Source organism: Oppia nitens, unplaced genomic scaffold, assembly GCF_028296485.1.
Source record: "Oppia nitens isolate AA-2021 unplaced genomic scaffold, nextdenovo-longstitch-racon4-pilon3 scaffold4_pilon_pilon_pilon, whole genome shotgun sequence".
Lineage (NCBI taxonomy): Eukaryota > Metazoa > Arthropoda > Arachnida > Sarcoptiformes > Oppiidae > Oppia > Oppia nitens.
Window position 1 is genome coordinate 6983639 of NW_026533232.1, and position 20806 is coordinate 7004444.

Sequence of the window (20806 nt, forward strand, 5' to 3'; positions counted from 1 at the left end):
TACTTTTAATGTTTAAGTAAAAGCCTATATACTGTATATTGTATATATTATTTACATTATATATCATATGTATCACACACTTATCTAATGAAGATTTATTAAATGTTTGGCTAAAATAATAATTCATTTTAAATCAATTTATTATTTATTTTGTATTTTATCTTAGTTATAAATCTTATTTTTTTTGTATATACACATTATATTCAATTAAAATTAATTAATATATATTTACTTAATGTATTCAATTTCAAACATTTAGAGATAGTTTTGAAAATTACTGTATAATAGTTGTATTGACTAAAATAATGAAAATCAATGGTTAGGCACTGATGGGTTGATTCCAGACGAGTCATGAATAATACATGTTTCCTAAATTATCATAAAATTGATTAATTAGTCTAATAATAGTATCAAGGTTGATTTTATTACAATATATAAGTCATTTATTTATTGACCATTATTTGGTAATTAATTTGAATGCAATGTTCAATACATACACTTTTGTTTCTTAAGTTTGGTGTGAAGTGGTTTTGACGATATGATTGACTATTAAACGCTGAATTTGACACAATTTGTTGCATTGAATCGATTGGTGAGGATGTGGTTCGTCGGACAGACTCTCGGAAACCATTTCCTGGTCTATAGTTGTTTCTGTACGACGATTGGCTTCTATACGATGAATAACTTCTTAATGAACTTTGAGATCGTATGGATGACATACTCGGCCGTCGAGACGCTGTTACCCGAAATAACAGTTCAACAAAATTCAATGAATATTATATTAATAGTACAATACCTAAGTTTGAAGGCGGAGGCGCTAATAGTGTATAACTGGCTCGACGTGAGGGGAAGTCATTGATTATACTCGAGTCTCGCGATGGAGTCGTTTGCTGGAGATGTCCGGTCAGTATAACGGGGGGTACGGCTGATGATCGCGAATAACAACGATCGTCGGCGCCATTAAAACGGGCTCTAATTTTGTGACCAAATATTGATAAAATAAATAATTACTTAACAATTAAATATTTTATTATTAAAATAACTATCAATAATATGAATTATATAACACAATATAATTGTGTAAAAATTAATTTGAAGTAAAGACTCACTTATTGAACAATTTGATGACAAAACAGAGTAGAAATATAAGCATAAAAAGACTAGTAATAAGGCTCAACAAAGTGGTCACATCGGCATTATTGATGAACTCGTAAGTGGCCGAACCTATACGTAAATGCATCGGTGACTCACCTAATCATAAAATGTTTAAAAATACAAATAAATACAGCCATTGGGTATAAATTAACTATTTTTATAAATGTCATACCGGCAACACAGGCAGTTCCCATTTTGTCACTACTTTTAACATTAAAACCTAAAAATAGAGATTAATTGTACCGATTATTGATGACATAACATATATTTTATTACATGTGTTTATTTTTATCGTTAAATATTTGAAATAATACTAAATAATTGTGACATAAAATTGTATTTCATTTAATCTTTCTTTTACTCTCTTTCTTTCTCTTTCTCTGATCATTTAAATATAACAGTAATTGATTTTGTATTTAAATATTATAATGTATCGATATTTGCTTAAATTGTTTTTTCAACAAAAGATAAGTGCATTTACTTAAGTATTAAGTTTATACAGTATATAATTTTTTACAGTAAATCTTACATAATTTTGATAGCAATACATATTATCTGAAAATCCTTATTGATTTTTATGTTTGTTTAATTGTAAGCTAAATAAAAAAGACATTTTTGTCCAAATTATTGATAATATCATTTAATAACTACCTATTATTTATTTGACACACAATTTAATTGTAGACTAATGCATAGCTGATATCAACCGTTAACTTAAATCAGATAAGTTTATTACATATAATCACATATATAGATGGTATATATAATCACTATATACAACATGATATCATTTTTATTTAAAAATTTAATGCCACGACATATAATGGGTTATAATTAAGATGTGATGAACAGTATGTTAATACATACCTTGATTGCACTGACACTTAGCATCGACACCACAGACAGCGTTTGTCACCAAATAACTACACTCTTCACTGGCCTCACAGTTATCTCCAAGTGATACGGCTTTGGACAGTATGTTATTATTGTTAATAATAGCGTAGATATAAAATGATAAATACTTTGTGTTTTTGATTTTAACAAACCTTTTCTACAGATTTTGTTGTCAACATTTACCGGATAGTCTGATAGACATTCACACAAATGAGTCGTTAGATTACAAAATACGTGAAATAAAATTTGATTACACGTCGATTCACACGGTTCTCCTGTATTCATCAAATTTATTCATCAATTATATTATTATTTTGTTTTTTAAGTCATTCAAATAAATTAAACTCTAATAAATATTTATTATTACCAACAAAAAATCCAACACCTAAAATATAAAAATAATTTTAATTAATATTATCTAATTTTAATTTAATGATAGACATACCCCTTCCGTAAGCTCTTCCGGGATCTTCTGTTTCTATAATTTAAAAGAAATTTTTATAAATAATTTTTATCTAAATAATAGATTTGTTTAAATAATAAATTTCTATTTATAAAGTAAATTAATTAATTTATTCATTATAAACAATAGTGTATATAAACTTATATAATAATTATTTATTAGTGCATTTTCATAAAACATTTATGCTATTAATATTTGAATTAAAAATTTTAGTTTTTGTTTATTATATTAATTAAAACATATCTTTTCAACTATAAGTAATCTATATAGTTTATTATTTTAAAATAAAATAACTAATCCTAAATATTATAATAATTTTTATAACAAAATCATATTTGTGATTGCATTATAATTTTTAATATTTTTTGTTTTAATATAGTTGTTTAAAATTTATTCAAATAAAACAATACAAACGATCAAATCCTTAATTTAAATAAAAATTCAAATATAAACTAATTTGTTATAAAATATTTTGACATTTTAGGCAAACATTTGAAAATTTTATGATTTTATTGTCAGAACTAATCCATAAAGCATTGAATGACAATATAATAAATAATATAAAAATAAATAACATTAAATAAAATATTGATTTTAAATTTCAATTTTTAAAATATGTCATTCATTTGAAAAGTTTTTTAAAATTAAAATGTTTATTGAAAAATGGTATTATTATTATTATACAGTATATATAAATATTAAAATGTAGTGATCTTTCAATACTTTTACAGTAAAATTGAATTTATATATAAATTTCTTGTTATATTTTGTTTGTCATATATTTTGACAGAATTTTCAAAACAGAATATTCTGTAGACTAAAATCTAGTGATTATTTTGTCAATGAAATTGATTATTATTTATTGTTAAGAATTTCTTAACAAAAAAAACTTAATTCAATACACAAAACAGTACATAACTTATATACTGTTTTTCAAAACATAAATGAAACTTCTTTTGTTCACACAATTTAGAGATAACTTATTTAATGATATTTTTAAAAATCTTTAAAAATATATTGTATAAAATTTTGAGCCATTGATAGTTTGTGTTAATGTATGATATGTACAGTATTATGATGTACTGTAGATTAAACTAAATGATATAATTTAATGAAGCATTTGTTGTTTAATAGAAAATAGTGTCAAATCAAATAAGACATTATCTAATTATCTTTTTTTAAATTTTCATATTTTTCTATTATAATTTTATCGACAAATTGTCAAAAATTTTAATTTCTAAATAATTCATCAATTTTGTTTAGTGTACATAAAATCTATTTTTGTTATATTAGTTCCATTAAAATTATTATTTATTATTTTATTATTTTATTATTTTATTATTTATCATATTTTATATTTATAAATATATTAATATATAAATTTTTATATTGTTGTGATCACATAACTAGATGTTTCATAAAGTTATCTCCTCATTTAGTACATTAGCTTATAATACTAAATATTTTGTATTATTATTAAAAACAGAAAAATAATTTTTATTACTGTTTTTTTCAGTAAAAGTAACAAATAATATCAAAAGGTTATTAACTAGTTTTATTTTATCTTTAAATGTAAAATAGTTATTTAACAGTTTTTAATTAAAAAATATTTATTCAGTGTTTAATTATTATGTACATTAAAATATTGAATAATGAATATAATTTTGAATTGGTCTTTGATATAGACCTTATTGAATCCGATTTGATTGTCAATATAGTTAATATTTCATCAATTAAGTTGAGTCTTAACAATATTTTATAACATTGCTTCAAAATCATCGTTGTTTTGTCGCTTACTATTTGTCGCTAATCTATACATTCATCACAACAATAGTACTATTTAATGGATAGATTGTCGTAAAATATATTTTTTATATACTACTAGTGCCCACAGCCTTCATATTTATTTGCTTTCACATCAAGTATTTTACAAATAAATCTATTTTTAGTGATGTTTTTATTGTTATTATTTTGTGTGAATAATTTGTGAACTGTTATCTTGTCATTTAAGCAAAAGTTGTAATTTATATTCACAGTTAGAGTCACAATAAACTACTGTAAGTACTGTATTAGTAATTTGTAGCTAATGTTAGTTTCTAAACAAAAAATAATGAAACAAGAATTTAATTTAATATATGATACAACATATAACACATCATATATAAAGAAAAGTAAAATTATAAATATGTAAATAATATAACAACCACAGTATATATTGTACAATATAAGTATTATTTAATAATTTACTATAAAAGATATACTGTATTATTTTGGGCTAATAAATTTTAGTCTCAATTTCATTTAAACAATTCTCCATCAAAAGTATGTTTGCATTTGTATTAAACATATAAAAACAAATAACTAGAAAACACAAACACACACACACACACACACATATATATATATACTGTATATACCGTATATTCAATCGATTTTAACAATAATATTATAAAAGTCGTAAACGAGTTTATTGATAGTTGAAAATAGTTTTAATATTTTATTCTAACATTATTTTTTCTTTGTTTTAAAAACAAATTTAATGTATAAGAATATATTGTATAAATTAAAAATATTTAATAAATTAATATATATATATTAATGATATAGTAAATATTTGTTATTAATACAAATGACATAAAACAAATTAAATTTATAAATAAAAGTAGAAAAATTTCAAATATGATGTTATTTAATATTTTTAATTTATCTATTTAAATAACTATGACTACAGTATATTATAAAATCTGTTTTTATTTTATACAGTATTATTGAAACTCACGTTTTTAGTAAATTTTATATTCAAAAAATATAAACAAAATAAACTCTAAGGAGAGTTATTAATCAGCTTTAAGTTATCAAATAAATCCAAACGAAGATATCTTTTATTTTTTTCAATTCTTTAATAAAAACATTCTTTATTTCAAAACCATATACTGTAACATAAATTTCATTTAAAGCATAATATATTTATAAATTATAATTTACTATTTTATATATCCACTGTATACTGCATACTGTATATCTTTATAAAAATAAACCATTAAAATATAGTTGAATTTCATTTATAAATTATAGGTTATTATCAACTATAATATTAAATTTCATATGAAAAAAACAATCAATATAATATTATTTGTTATAATCAGTTTTTGTAATAACAAATAAAAAAATCTAAGATAAAAAATTATTTTAATATAAATATTCTGAACTATTGCACTATATTTTATTGTTAAATAATTACAACAAATTTTTTAGTAATTTATGTATTAAATAGGAAATTATATTTTACTGTATATTTATATTTATAGAATCTAAATTTAGCATTTATAAAAATATGTATTATTTATAAATTTATAAATATTAATATAAAAAATATATTGCAAAAGATTGTCAGGAAGTAATGGTCATTGAATTATTACTTTATAGCTATTCGTCACAAAACCCTTATATTTATGACTTTTGAAACAATAATAAGTCAACGTTTATCTAAAAACATAATAGTTTTGTTAAGAAAAAAGTAATAAAAACCCAAATGATTGTCGAAAACACAAGAATTATGACTCTATTCTTATATTTTTTATTTTTTTAAAAAAATACAAAACCAGTCATTAATAACCGCAATACTAGTGAGCGTTGAGATACTAAAAGTTTCTTAGAAATCAAGTATAAAAATAATTTTAAAATAAAAAATATATAATACAATATAATATATTTTGTTAAATAATTATTAATATACATTATAAATCCATATTAATAAAATACTGTATATGGTTAAAAAAAGATTTAGTTTTTGAAAAAATAAATATACATATATTAATAATAGTAAACCAACAATATCGTATTATCGTAAATAAAATTCTAAACCATTTTTATACATAATAATATATTTCATAAAAAATTATCTATTATAATAAAAATAAATACTAACAAATTTCTGGAAAATTACGCATATAATTAATAACAACACATAAAAGTCATATACTTTAAAACAATTGCGTATTTTTTAAATTTTTTGAAAAATCAAAATATATTGATTATATCCGATTACATTATTGAATCACAGATTATATCAATTTATATCATATTTATATCATATTTATATCAAAAAAAAAATTTATTATATTATTTTTTTATACAGTATTAATATATCAAAATTGAGTTTCCGTAAGATTAAATTTAAATAATTTTTTAACTCAACAGAAAACATTAAATGAATTTTTAAACATTAAATTCAAATAATTTTTTAAATAAATGGTTCATAAATGAATTATTAATATATAGCATTTTGACTATTTATACAATATATATTAAATAATTTTTAATTAAATACTAATTAATAATACTAATATACAGTAAATAGAATAATAACTAAATAGTTAATAAAATATTTTGGAAATATATATTTTTAATTTGATTTATTTTATTAGTTTATTTTAATTTAATTTGATATATTTTAATATCCAATATTATAAATTATATAATATTACTTTTAACAAATTAAAAAATATTTATTTAAAAAATTGCTACTATATTTATTTATATTATAGAAATTAATTATCTAATTAGAAAACATATACATGTATTAATGTTAACACAAATGTTTTTTTGTAATTTGTTTGCATATAAATCAAACATTTGTCATAATATCATTTACTTCGTATTTAAAATTATATGTAATAGAAAAAATAAAAATATTAGCATTTTATATAAATAAATTCATGTTTAAAACAGTTAAAGCATTATAATAATAAAACAATTTAGATTTTTATGGTAATAAATAATTTTCTTAAACTAAATATTCTTGCAATTCGTTCAAAACACAGACTCACACAAACACATACATACATACACTTTATGATATAAAAATAGTAATTTTTGTAACATTTGAATTCAAACATTTTTTATGTGTTTTCCCTAAAATGTGTTTTCTATATGATTACATCATTACTTTCTTGATTTAATACAAACACTATAAAAAAGTTTTGTATGTATTTATATATATTTATACATTATATATATATATATATATATATATATATATATAGCATTTTATGTATTGCACAAAAAATTCACTGCTATTTAAGTTTATTTTTATGTGTCATATAATCGATTTAAGCAATACTATTACATATAAAACGCTTTATTTTCTACTAATGTTATATTTCTAATGTTTAGGTTTGTCTCATCAAAAAAAAAATTTACTAAAATAATTTCTATCGACTTTCAATTATTCATCTTTTATGCATTTAATGGTATATTTGCATAACAAATATGACAAAAACAACAACAATAGTAATATGATTTCCAGTAATAGTCACTACTTTTAAAAAAAACTGCATTAATATTTTAATGAATTCAAAAATTTTCAAATCTATTTTTTCTTATTATTTACTGTAACATACTTAGCAATGAAATGCTAGAAAAACTAATGGAAAAGCGAAACCATTAAAAACATCAGTAATATTGTATAAATAATATTAGTAGAGTATTATACTACTGTATATATATATATATATATATAAAAGCAAAAGCTTTTTATATAATAAATGGATAGTATTATTAATATAAAGTTTCTAATAATAGTATTATATATACTCCGAGAAAAAAGACAAAAAAAAACAAAATCTATCGCTAAGTCTTTGACTTTTCACAGTTTGACCCAACATATGATGATTTGTTATTAATTTAATACTTTATTTTTTTATTATATAAATTGTAAAATACATTTCTCATTTCAATTCTTAATACCGTAATAGCAATTGAGATAAAATTTTATGTTTCATATATTAAATAAACATTTGGTATTATATAAGAGATTGGTTGGTGAATAACATACAAAAGAGTAATGTTTGCCATTTTTGACACTCAATATCTTCAATAATAGTTTTATCCGCGTTATCATTGGGTATATGCAGTACTATATGAGGAACTATTATATCTGGACTCTCCGTTTACTCTCCGATTCAATGGTTATGTCTTTCTCTTGAGTTTTCATCTCAAATGCTGGTGCTATGAGTTTGTCTATATGTTTGAAACTCAACTTTTGTTTCTCCCTTTTTCTCATTTATAAATATAAATATATATATATATATATATATACTGTATATAGTATACAGTATATGATAGAAACTATCATTGCCTACACTTTGATCGCCAATATATTTTGTGAGTCAGAAATGTATGAAATTTATAGACTATTTGTTGGATAATGTATGGTATAAGTTGTGTTATATTGTGAGTAAGTTTGTGAGCCAACGAAGCGCAAGAAACAGCTCTTAAATGAAAGCCTCTCTAATAGAAAATATTGATGTAATGGTGTGAACAGTCAATCAAATGACCAAATGCTACAAACTTTCCACTTATTATTTATTAATGCAATCAATAATATTACAAAATTAACACTATATATATATATATATATATATACGGTATATAATATATAAGCAAACAATGTATTCAATTCACACATGCAATCATTTATGGTTTTAACTCATCAAATATTTAATTATTTTTAACTCACAATATTTGGCGCTTATTTAATAAATACAGTAAAAGAGAATTAAATTAATCGATTAGATTATTACATAAATCATTGTATATATCGATCATTTTTAGTTTGTTTTTATATTATACTATAATATTCATAACTAGTAATCATACCATAAATATTGGTTATGTATTATTAAAATATTAAACTAATACTTACAGTAAAACCTATTTGTTTTATACAATAAAATATTGTTTAATCATTAATTCGTTAATTAATCTGTCAAAAAAGTTTTTAAAAATTTTTTATATAAATAAAACTATAATTTATTTTATGCAATATTCAAAAGTAAACAAAATAAAAGTATAAGTTTTTTGAGTATTTAATCTAACCTATTGGATATTATGTAACGTAAACTAAAAAAAAATATAGTAATTTTTAACATTTAATGTTTTGTCAGTTAATTTATAGAGAAATAATATATATCCTAAATTTTTAGAAAATGTCTAAATTATTAAACTTATTATAATAAACTTTAAAAACTAATATTTTCTCTTTTAATAGACTTTTATGAGAGTATTTATATGTATAAAATAAATATAAAATACAAAAATCAATATAATAATTTGAATTTTATTGTATAGTTAGTTAGCTATGTATATAAATTAGAAAATAAATAATAATAAATGTATATAAATAAGAGAAATAAAAATTTGAGTAAAATATAAAGTGAAAACTAATTATTAGATAATAGGAAAACACTAAATTAAAACATAAGTCAAAAAAGTTGCTCAAAAATAAGCGACTAATTTATTTGAAGACAATCAATAAAACATCACACTTTAGAAAAACATTTTACAATTATTGATATTTTTCATAACAATTTATAATAACTAAAAATAATGTTTTTGTTTTTTAAACGTAAAAATATTAATTTTAAGTAACAGAAATTTTTAGCAAATTATATTCTTATTGATATAAAATATCAATTTATCGATTGTTAAATATTAATGCTAAATATATCATAAGTAATATTTATTTAAATTGTAGCACAAAATTTTGTGACAGTTTATTTACAAATAAGATTTACATAAATCAGACACATATTGAAATATATATTTATATAAATCGATTGATCAAAAAGTAGATTCATTTTTGATGAGTTGTCACAAAAATACTGAGACCAGAATATTCTTGTGTTTTATTAAATTTAAGTCAAATTCAACAAAAAATATGAATAATTCAAGAGTCGCTCTACTCTTTTGACTGTTCAATGTGTTCATTGCATTGTAATTATATAATAGTTGAATATTATTGAACAAATAAAAATTTCTTAGAAATTTTACTAATATCTATAAAATTTTGTATATAATTAAAAAAAATAAATATTAAAAAGTTTTATCATTTTATATATTAGGTAATGTGAATTCAAATATTATAATGCATTTCCAATAAAGTTATTTAAAATGTGTTTTTCTAAACTTTTCAGTTTTATTTACTTAACCTTAATTGTAATTTTGTTTCATATAATTTATATAACAATATCAACATTAAATAACATTAAATAACATTTAATTTTTATATTGTAAAAAATAAATTATTAAAATTAAGACAAACTCGTGTTGTACTTGTATTATGTTTAGTGACAATTAAAGCATTTAATTTGTAAATAACAAAAAACAAAGCAATCAATTGATTACTAAAATGACAACAAATACCAAACAAGTATTGAAAATCATAACTTTTAGCAAATAGTGTTAATTATATATCTTTCGCGTTAATTAAAGAATATTTTGATCGCAAAATTTTTTATTACTGTTTTGTTTTATTAAATATCAATAAACAACTATTTTTTAATTTCCTTATTTATTGACTTTTAACTACAAGTACTATAAGTTCAATAACTATATTTTCTATTAGAGGTAATTCACATATTACGTTCGCACTTTTTGAGAAATCTAGACCCCTCCCCTCTCTGTTTGCATTTGTATTGTTCGTATTTAGCGATTTTTAAAAAAATTACGTTCACATGCCCTAAACCCCACCATAAGAAATAATATATTCATTATACAATCATTATATTTATAAATAATTTAATTAAAATTAAATCAATAATTTATAAATCATGTATTATAAACATCGAATGGACAATAATTTTAGAAATAGTGTTTGAAGTGGTCATGTTGTGGGAGATATGTATTGTGATTTAAATGAATATTTTAAAAAATTATTTTCACTTTTAAAATATACACAAAAAACTGGAAATACAACTATTTCTATTCAAAAGTCATATTCAAACCGTTTTTATCAAAAGATTAACTTTGATAAAAATTTCTCAAATTATTTAAATACTAAAGTTCTTAACTTAAGATTCTTAAAGTACACTCTTCCCTCGTTCGCAAAAGTTTGTTTTGGTCGACACCCCCTCTCCCAAATGCGAACGTAATATGTGAATCACACCCTATTTATTATTACACTTTCAATGCATTAATTAAAGTCACTATAAATCATAGTATATCTTGAATGACATCAAAATGATTGATTACTTAGAAAATAATAGTCAGAAATAAAGTATTTTCTATAATATAAATAAGTAATATATCATTTTTATTATAATTCAACATTAATATACTAATTTAATTTATCCAATAATCTGGTAACACTTTAATTTTGAATATAAAAATGTAATACATATCTCATTGATAGAAAACAGTGTTTCCGAGACCTTTATTTTATAGGTAAAACATTAACATTGAGGCAATTTTATTCATTTTTTAAAAAAATGATAAATTATTTTAGTGTTTATAATACAATATACAGTATACTGTAAATATTATATAGATTTTACTGTTTACTGTTTTACAATATAGAAATGTCTGGTGAATAAAGTTTTGGATTTAAAAGTGTATATAATATTCATCCATAAATTCAGTGCAGAATATTCTATTAATACTAAAATATCATATTATGTATTATATTATATTTTTTACTTTATATATATACACACAGAATTTTAAGTCAAATTTTGATAATAATAGTGAATTTGGTATATTTGGTATATTTTTAATATTGTATTTGACATATAATAGGTTTCACAGTATGTCGGTTCACAAAATATAATACAATGATATGGATATGGATTTGTATGAAATATAATACTGTATATAGAAAAAGCAATTCTTAAAAAGCATTAACAATGTGTTGGTCACAAACAATGGCTTATAACTGTAATACTGTATAAAAGGACTGACCAAAAGTGACGGCACATACACTTTCATGTCTAGTCATCTCTTATTTAATACATACTCTTTTTGTTAGATTTCAATTTGATTAGAGATTTCTTTAATAAGATCTTGTTTTCTTCAAACAATTTTATATAAGAGAATTGATATAAAATTTAATATATTTATAATTAAATAAATTTTATGTCAATTATTGTTAATTATTATATAAAATCAAAATTATTTATTTTAGATGTACAGTATTTAATTAATGATTTATCTAAAAGAGACTTTTTATTATTGTATTCATATATTATGACATCAATGTTGACTAATAATTCATTCATTGATCTTTAACTGAAAATGATTGATAAATAAAATTGAATTTAAAGCAAAAGTGACACTTAGATTCACATTTTGATAATATATTATAGTAAAGACTTTTCATATAAATCGATTACTTTTACTACTTTACATAACTATATTTAACTATTATTTTATTTTTTTTAAATATATATAAATAATAATATTTTTATTATGTTTCTTAATTAAATATTTGTATTTAAGATCAAAAGTTTATCAAATTTATTATATCTAATTGTATACAGACATCAGTCATGAGGTATGAAATTGTAAGGACAACAAAAAAATATAATAAATAGCAATACAAATATAAAGCAATAAACCAATTCACAGATTAAACAACAAAAAATATTGTCGAGTACTCAGTCCTCAAATAACCTATAATAATAAGTTAAGTATAATATAAATTTAAACTAAATTAGTAAATAATTAAGTAGATTATATTAATACATAATTATTATTTAGGATATAGAATTTATTGATGTTTATTGTAAATATAAATATAATAAAATTAATATAATATGTACTAAAAATAATATTTTAATACTGGAAAAACAATGTTCAATACTAGAAGTCTAAAATATATAAAAATATATAAATTCCTATTTGTATTTAAATCTCTCAAAAATAATACATCATAAAAATTAGAAATTTAATGAAGTTTAATGAAAATTTTTATTATTATTGTATATAACTTTTAGTGTATAAAATATATTAATTTTATATTAAATTAAATTTATATATCATATAACTTGGCTTTTATATTATTAGTCAAGTGTGATATACAGTAAAATGTATTATAAAAAATGTTATTTTTAATATATAATCGTAACTATTTGTATTAATAATGAAAAACTAAAATGTAAAAAATTGCATCATTTTTCTTATGTAATCCAAAAGTGGTTAATGACTACACATTCATATAGTTTGTAATACATAATAACGAGTTAATGTTTTTATAAATTCTTAATTTCTTTATTTTAATCTCTTTTTTCTTTATTACTAGTTTTTATAGTTTATATTCTATAATGAAAGAGAAAAATAAAAATAACAGTCAAGTAATGATAGGATTGTTAGTTTAGAGGAAAGTCTATTCGTAATACTAAATGAACGTTATATTAATTAACGACAAAATAGAGTGAATCAAATGCACGCTTTGGCTATTATTTTCATTATTGTTGTCTCTATTAGATCTCATATATTATATCCATTTTCTAACAATTCATAACTAAGTAATGAATATCCGGATCATAGGATAGACAAACCATTCACTCAAATGGATACTGTTGTGCCCATCAATGCTTTATTATAGTTTATGTCATTTATCAATTAAAATGTATTTTAAATTATAAACAATATAAAGCATTTTATTTCAAATTAAATTAATTATTTAATTATAAATATAAATAATTAATTTCATTTATTGAAATGTAAACACCAGTATTTTTAGTATCTATTAATAAATCCAAAAATTTATGTATTTTCTTTATATTGATAAATGATCTATTAATTGATTAATTTTATGAATCAAACATTATTAAGAGGCAATGTTTCAGGATTTAGTTTTCACTATATGTTCAGTTTGTGTTTGACTTTAATAATAAGCAATAATTTAGATAAATGTCTTTTACAAACAAAAAATAAAATCAAGAATAAGAAACACAAATTTGCCTAAAGAGTCAATTTTAGTTTCAAATTTCTCTATATTATTGTATTTTCATTTCTAAAATTAATACAGTTATTAAAGACAGTGATGAGTAAAGATAAAAATAATTGTGTATTTTCAATGAAATTTAATTAATCAATAAGAAACTTAAGCAATAGTTAATATCTCAGTAAATCTAATATTTAAACACATTTATTATCAATTATTACGTAAATTATAATATACAGTATATCTAAATAACATTGTTATGTTATTCAAATATTCATCACAGATTACAATTAGTTAATGTTTGTATATCATAATATTGTACTTTGAAAACATAAACAGATTAATTATTTTCATATATATATATAATTTTTATATACAGGATTTTATATATTTCATAAACTATGATATACAGTAATTGAATACAATTAAAAATTAAAGATATAACAATTTGATTTTTTAAACTATATTATTTAAAAATATAATGTTATATTATACGGTACTGTATATTAAAATAAATGTATATTATATTTTTGGTTTAAAATTTTCAATATTTTCAGCATCAATTTGCTTTCAATATACACTCTTTCAGCTATAAATTATAATTAATTTTTAGTGTTTTTGATGTTTTAATTTATAAAATGGATGTTTACAATATCAAGTAATTTATTATAAAATTTTATATAAATTGCTTACAGATAGATAACTTGTTTTAATCAATAAATTTCAACATTAAGCTATACTACTATACAATAGACGAAACAACAGAAACGATTCGGTTTCATAAAACTGAAACAATTTTTCACGGTTTTTGTGGTTTGGTTTCGATTTCTATGTTAAGCTTTCGGTTTTAAATACAGTTTTAGATTGAAAATGGTTTCAATGGTTTCAACCGTTTTAAGTTTAAAATAATAACATATAAAAATATTTATATAAATCTTGTCATTAATATTTTTATGATAGATGATTTAAATACTTTAAATATTTTTTTAATTAACTATTATTAATTTTAATATAATTTATTAAATAATTATTTATTTTATTTATTTAGTAATTATAATTTTATTATTTTACTTAATTAAAAATTTATAATTATAAAATTATATTTATATATTAGTTATTTATGTATGTTTTTCGGTTTGGTTTCGGTTTTTTTGCTCAGATACGATTCGGTTCCAAAAATACTGTCCAAAAAACCTCTACTTTACAGTATAGCCAATACATTAATGTGTGAAAACAATTCATTCACTTTATATGTATATCTCATTCTCTGGTTGTTATCGTTATATATAATAATATTATATATAATGAAGAGTTATAACAATTTGATAAAATACTGTAAATAAATAGTAAAGTATTTAAATCTAATAAATGATTTTTGCTTTAATGTAAAACTTATTTTTACTTTATCTATAAAAATCTTTTGCTTAATCTATTGTTTTTAAACGTTTTTCTTTATCTGATAAATGGCATGAATTAAACCTTTCATAATGTCTATCAGTGCCACTAAACACTTCAATCTTATTAATGCAATCTCTGGTATATATTGATTATTCAGCTTTTGTTAATTACAAAATACTTTTCATGTAAACCAAACAAAAATTATGACATTAATTATTTAATTAAATTAAATTATAATATAAAATATTTCAATTGTTTGTTTTTGCTAATTTATCTTTGATATTCTGTATATCATTGTTTTAACATAATATACATATAAAAATAGTTTATTTTTATTTATAATATAAGTATCGACCATGTATAATTAATAAAAATTTTATTTCTATGTAATACTAATACTGTGTATTTTATTATTTTTATGTATCTTTAAATTTTAAAAAACTTTTTAATTTTTTAATTTAATTAACTCGTTTTAATGTATATTAATAAATTGATATATATAAGTAAAAAATAAAATTTAATTCATTATAAAAATTCAGTATAATTTACAAAATATTATTGTATTATATATTGAAAACCATGACTTTTAAAGAATTAATTTATCTGTATAATCTAAATGATTTAATTGTAAACAATTTTATTATTTGTAAGGTAGCAAAGGACTTATAAATTTAATTATATTATAATTTATAATTTGACAAAATTAATAAAAAAAATAGTAAATACTATAATGCATATCACATCTTCAGTTACAAACGTTTATTTGTGTCAATTGTAATAGTTTTTAACCAAAAATTTAATTAATAATAAATTGCTTCACAAAACATATTATTAAGAAAAAAAATTGAGATTTTCAAAGATTAAAAGTGATAATTATAATAATTTGTCAAAAAATAATTTAAAATATTATATATTATTCTTATGTATTATTGATAAAATTTTATAATATCATTTCGGATAAATTTTAATTTTTAGTTTAAAACTGAAATTAATGTCTTGACGTAAATCATATAAATAAAATTGTTATACTTGTAATAATATACTGTATATTCTATGTATTATGTATATTTGATCATTAATAATTCAAACTTTTATTATCTGATTTGATTTTCTAAATAATTTATTATTAATTAACTTGTGGTACAATTTCAACAAATATCTCTAATTGACTACAATTTTGGTGTAGTCCACAATTTATATGTGATATTTTTATTTATTGTCTACTATTTTATGTTTATGTAATGTGTGATTATGTTTGTCTCATGTAATTAAACTACAATCATAATAGTCGTAATTATCAAATTCTTAATAATAATTACTACAAAAATAATTTTAATATCTTTAACATAAGCTTTAATTCATAATATTTTATTTATTTGTTGATTTATAAACATTAATACTTTCATAGCTTCTATAATGTTAAACATCAAAATAAAAACACAATTTTTAAAATAAATTTATAACAAAGTCTTTTAAAATTATGTTTTAAATTTCTTTAAAGTTAATGTAAAGCATGTAAGGCTTAAGCATTTATTAAAATTTAAGATACCTTACAATTGTCTATAAATGTAATAAACTCTATAAATAATTCACATTTGTTTTCGATTTATTTATAAAATATTTATCGATCAATATTATAAATTTGATATATATTATTTTAACACGATATATTGCATTTATTTATTTATACTGTATAAAATATAGATTTAAAATATATAATTTAAATATATATTAAATATATCTAATAGTTTTGTTTTTATTTAATAAATTATGATAAATTGTTTTCAAATTTAATCAATTATAAATCTTAACTTACAAAGTAATTTTTAATGAAAATTTATTAACAAATATAAAAGAATTGGTACAAAAAAAATATAAAAATTATTTTTTAAGATATTATAAAAAGATATTTTGTAATATATATAAAAGCTAAAAATAAATTTAAATTTAAAATTAAAATATGGTTTTAGCATTTCTTTTAGCATTACAATATTTTATCATTTCTAATTTATTTTTTAAAATAAAACATCTCTTTATATTATTATTATTATATGTCACAAACGTTTTTTACATACAATTATTAATATTTTTATTCATTAATGTTGTTTTTAAAAGCAATACATTTGAAACATAAAATCATAAGCTTTTTCCACTTTCTAATATTTCTAAATTAATGTATAAATATTATATACAATTTGTTTAATAAATAGATGTATGACTTTTTTTATTAATAATTTCCAGTCATATACTTTTGTTAGTTTCATATTTCTATAACAAAATTTTTAAGCTTTAATAATCTTTATAATAACAAACATCATTTAAAATTATATTTTCTCATTTTCTTAATATTTCAAATGTACTACATATTAGTTAAATTAAAATGTTGATCATTATTAATATAAAGTGTATTGTAAGTTATATATCAAATATGATTACACTTGTATACATATATTTATGATAAATGGCATGATATATATATATAGGATTATTATATAAATTATGATATGATATGAGATATACTAAGAGTAGTGTATTTATAGTAATAATAAATGGATTGATAAGACATACCATCCCTTTTGTTTCTAGTTTCCTGAGATGTCGATGAGTTATATGGAGACCATTGGATGGATGACCAGATCAGTTGATTCTTACTCTCAGTACTGACGACTCCACTGGCGTCACGATCTGTGACCAAACTAACGACAAATGAGTTTTGAATTGTTAATAATTGCGATAATATTGCGAATAACGTCAATAATATTATATTTGAATGAATGTAAGCTATCAAACAAAAGCTGCGATCCATTTGCCAGACCAGAGATATAATGTGACATAAAATAGTTAATCACTTAATATCGATAAATAGCGAATAAAATTAAATAAAAATAGCGCCAAATATTTTGAATCATTTGAATTGATTTTTAAAATATAGTATAGATATCCATATATATAAATATATATATATATATATAAATATATATATATATATATAGCCAACAAATAACAAATTGGATGCAATGCTTAAATTTCAGTGCAATGCTATGCAAACTAAACACATGGAGTTTCACAGCATTTCATAAGTTTTGTTGTTTTTATTGCTATAAATTTAGTTTTATTATTAAAAGAGTCAAAAATTTTTATATGATTATTGTTTTGCAAAACACAATCCAAACATTGATTGTCAGCCTCCCTGTGCTGTGCTTTTGCCATAACATTCCTATGTGTTCACCACTACTGATATCAATAGATTCTCTCTTAACACTGAAGTACAGTATATAATATACAACATCTCTGTGCAGTCGTTACCAATAAGACCTTATAGTTAACTTCAATCAATTATGTAAACCCTATCTCATCCACTGATACCAGTGCCGGCCCTCTATTGACGACACATCTAATATATGAATAGATTTTTATTATAATTTTTATGAAACTGAAAATAATAAATATTTAAATAATTTGATATTAAAATAATATGTAATTTCTAAATATTAATTAATTTATCAAATTCTTTATGTATGATATATTAAAATTTATAAAAATAAGTATAAATACAATATATAAATTTAGTATTAAATCATATTTATAATTATAACTTAGTAGCAAAATTGATATATATTTTTTGCTAGATATTTGATAGCTCTTTTTTATTATTGTTTAATTTATATAAATAGTTGTTGATATTTAAAAATAAATAAATAAATAAATTTTAGTATTATACAGTAAATTTTATTTTTTATATAAATATTAAATAAAATAAAGTAAAATATATAAATTTAAATTAAGCTATAAATAGATATATTTGTGAAAAAAATATTATAGATATCAATTCATATTTTAATGTCAAAGATTCAAAACAAATGATTAATTAACTGTTAATTAATACAGTATATATATATTATAAGTATAATTAACAATTAATGTTCAAAACAATACTTATAGTTTTACTGTTAATCGATAAAATGATTTATCAATCAATGTATAGATGGCTTTACAGAAATGCATGTTTGCCGTACAGAAAAAAATAATTAAATATATCATTAAATTACATTTATTTATTAAATTGCGTATAAAACATATAAAACAAAATGAAATTATATTTTATTTGTATATATATTTAAGTGGTATTATAAAATATATTTTTTATCAAATGTATTGAGTTAAAATACAAACTATAAATGTGCAAAAAAAGTGTTTATTTAAAAAATGAAATTGAAAAATCAATAATTTTGATATTTATTGCTGAATTATTTATTATTTACTAAGTTGATGCCACAATTTTATCTTAATAATAATATATTTAAATTAAATTTTTAAAAATAGTTATACTTATAAGTAGTTATAATAAAATAAGTTTTTAAAAAAATAATTGTTAGTTTGTAATAAAAATACTTTATGAAAAGTTTATAAATATTAAATTTATTAATTATTTATTTAAATGTTTTCTGTGATAAATTCATAACAAAGTAATTATATTTTTATAACAAAGTATATAAACTTTTAACAAATTTTATTAAAATTAAAAATAATTGCAAATTATGTCATCTTCAGTGTAATGCAAATGTATATTTTAGATATAATTTAAAACAATGTATAGTTTATAATGCAGTTTCTTATATAATCATATATATTATACCGTATGTTAGTAATACTTTTTATGAATATTTATAATACTATATCTTATCAAAATACTGTAACACTTTATAATATTACCAAACTCTGAATTTAAAATTAATGCCATTAAATATACATAATTATCGTAAAATTTTTATATTGTATAGTATAAAAACTTAATTTTAAACTAAACATACATATACATAGCATTATATACGTATATATATATAAAAAAATAATATAAATAATTTAATGGATTGAGAGTGTGGTGTGTGTTAACTGTATAAATGTAAAATTTATATAAAAAACAGATTTTATTTTATGTGTAATAAAAAACTTGATTATCTCAGTTTAGCTCTTAAAATGAGTGCTCCACACACTTTCAAATATAGTTTACTATATTTATACATAATTGTGTATATCTTTTACTTATCTTATAATTTAATCACTGCTATAATAATATTAAACAATACAAATTTATTTAAGTAAATATTGATATATTTATAATGTTAATAATATTAACTTATTAGTTCTCTATTTATTATTCAGCAGTTTAT

The 20806-nt window shown here is 19.4% G+C and overlaps 1 protein-coding gene across 1 annotated transcript; it reads right to left on the reverse strand.

Annotated features, from left to right (window-relative positions):
• Positions 1-225: 225 nt before the first annotated feature.
• LOC128960353 (uncharacterized) lies at positions 226-18441 on the reverse strand. The gene is made up of 10 exons (XM_054306424.1): positions 18204-18441; positions 2495-2527; positions 2417-2434; positions 2202-2324; positions 2023-2121; positions 1328-1375; positions 1110-1251; positions 797-972; positions 498-736; positions 226-369 (listed from the first exon to the last, which is right to left on the reverse strand). The coding sequence occupies exons 1-10, from the start codon at positions 18439-18441 to the stop codon at positions 313-315; spliced, it is 1173 nt and encodes a 390-aa protein (XP_054162399.1). The 3' UTR covers positions 226-312.
• Positions 18442-20806: the final 2365 nt, after the last annotated feature.

Bases quoted from the DNA above. Each gene is read 5' to 3' on its own strand.
- LOC128960353 (XM_054306424.1), bottom strand. From the start codon at position 18,441: ATGGATCGCAGCTTTTGTTTGATAGCTTACATTCATTCAAATATAATA. The intron at 1,376-2,022 runs GTATGTATTAAC...CTCTATTTTTAG, and splicing joins TAAGTGTCAGTGCAATCAAG to GTTTTAATGTTAAAAGTAGT. The intron at 1,252-1,327 runs GTATGACATTTA...TTTTATGATTAG, and splicing joins GGGAACTGCCTGTGTTGCCG to GTGAGTCACCGATGCATTTA.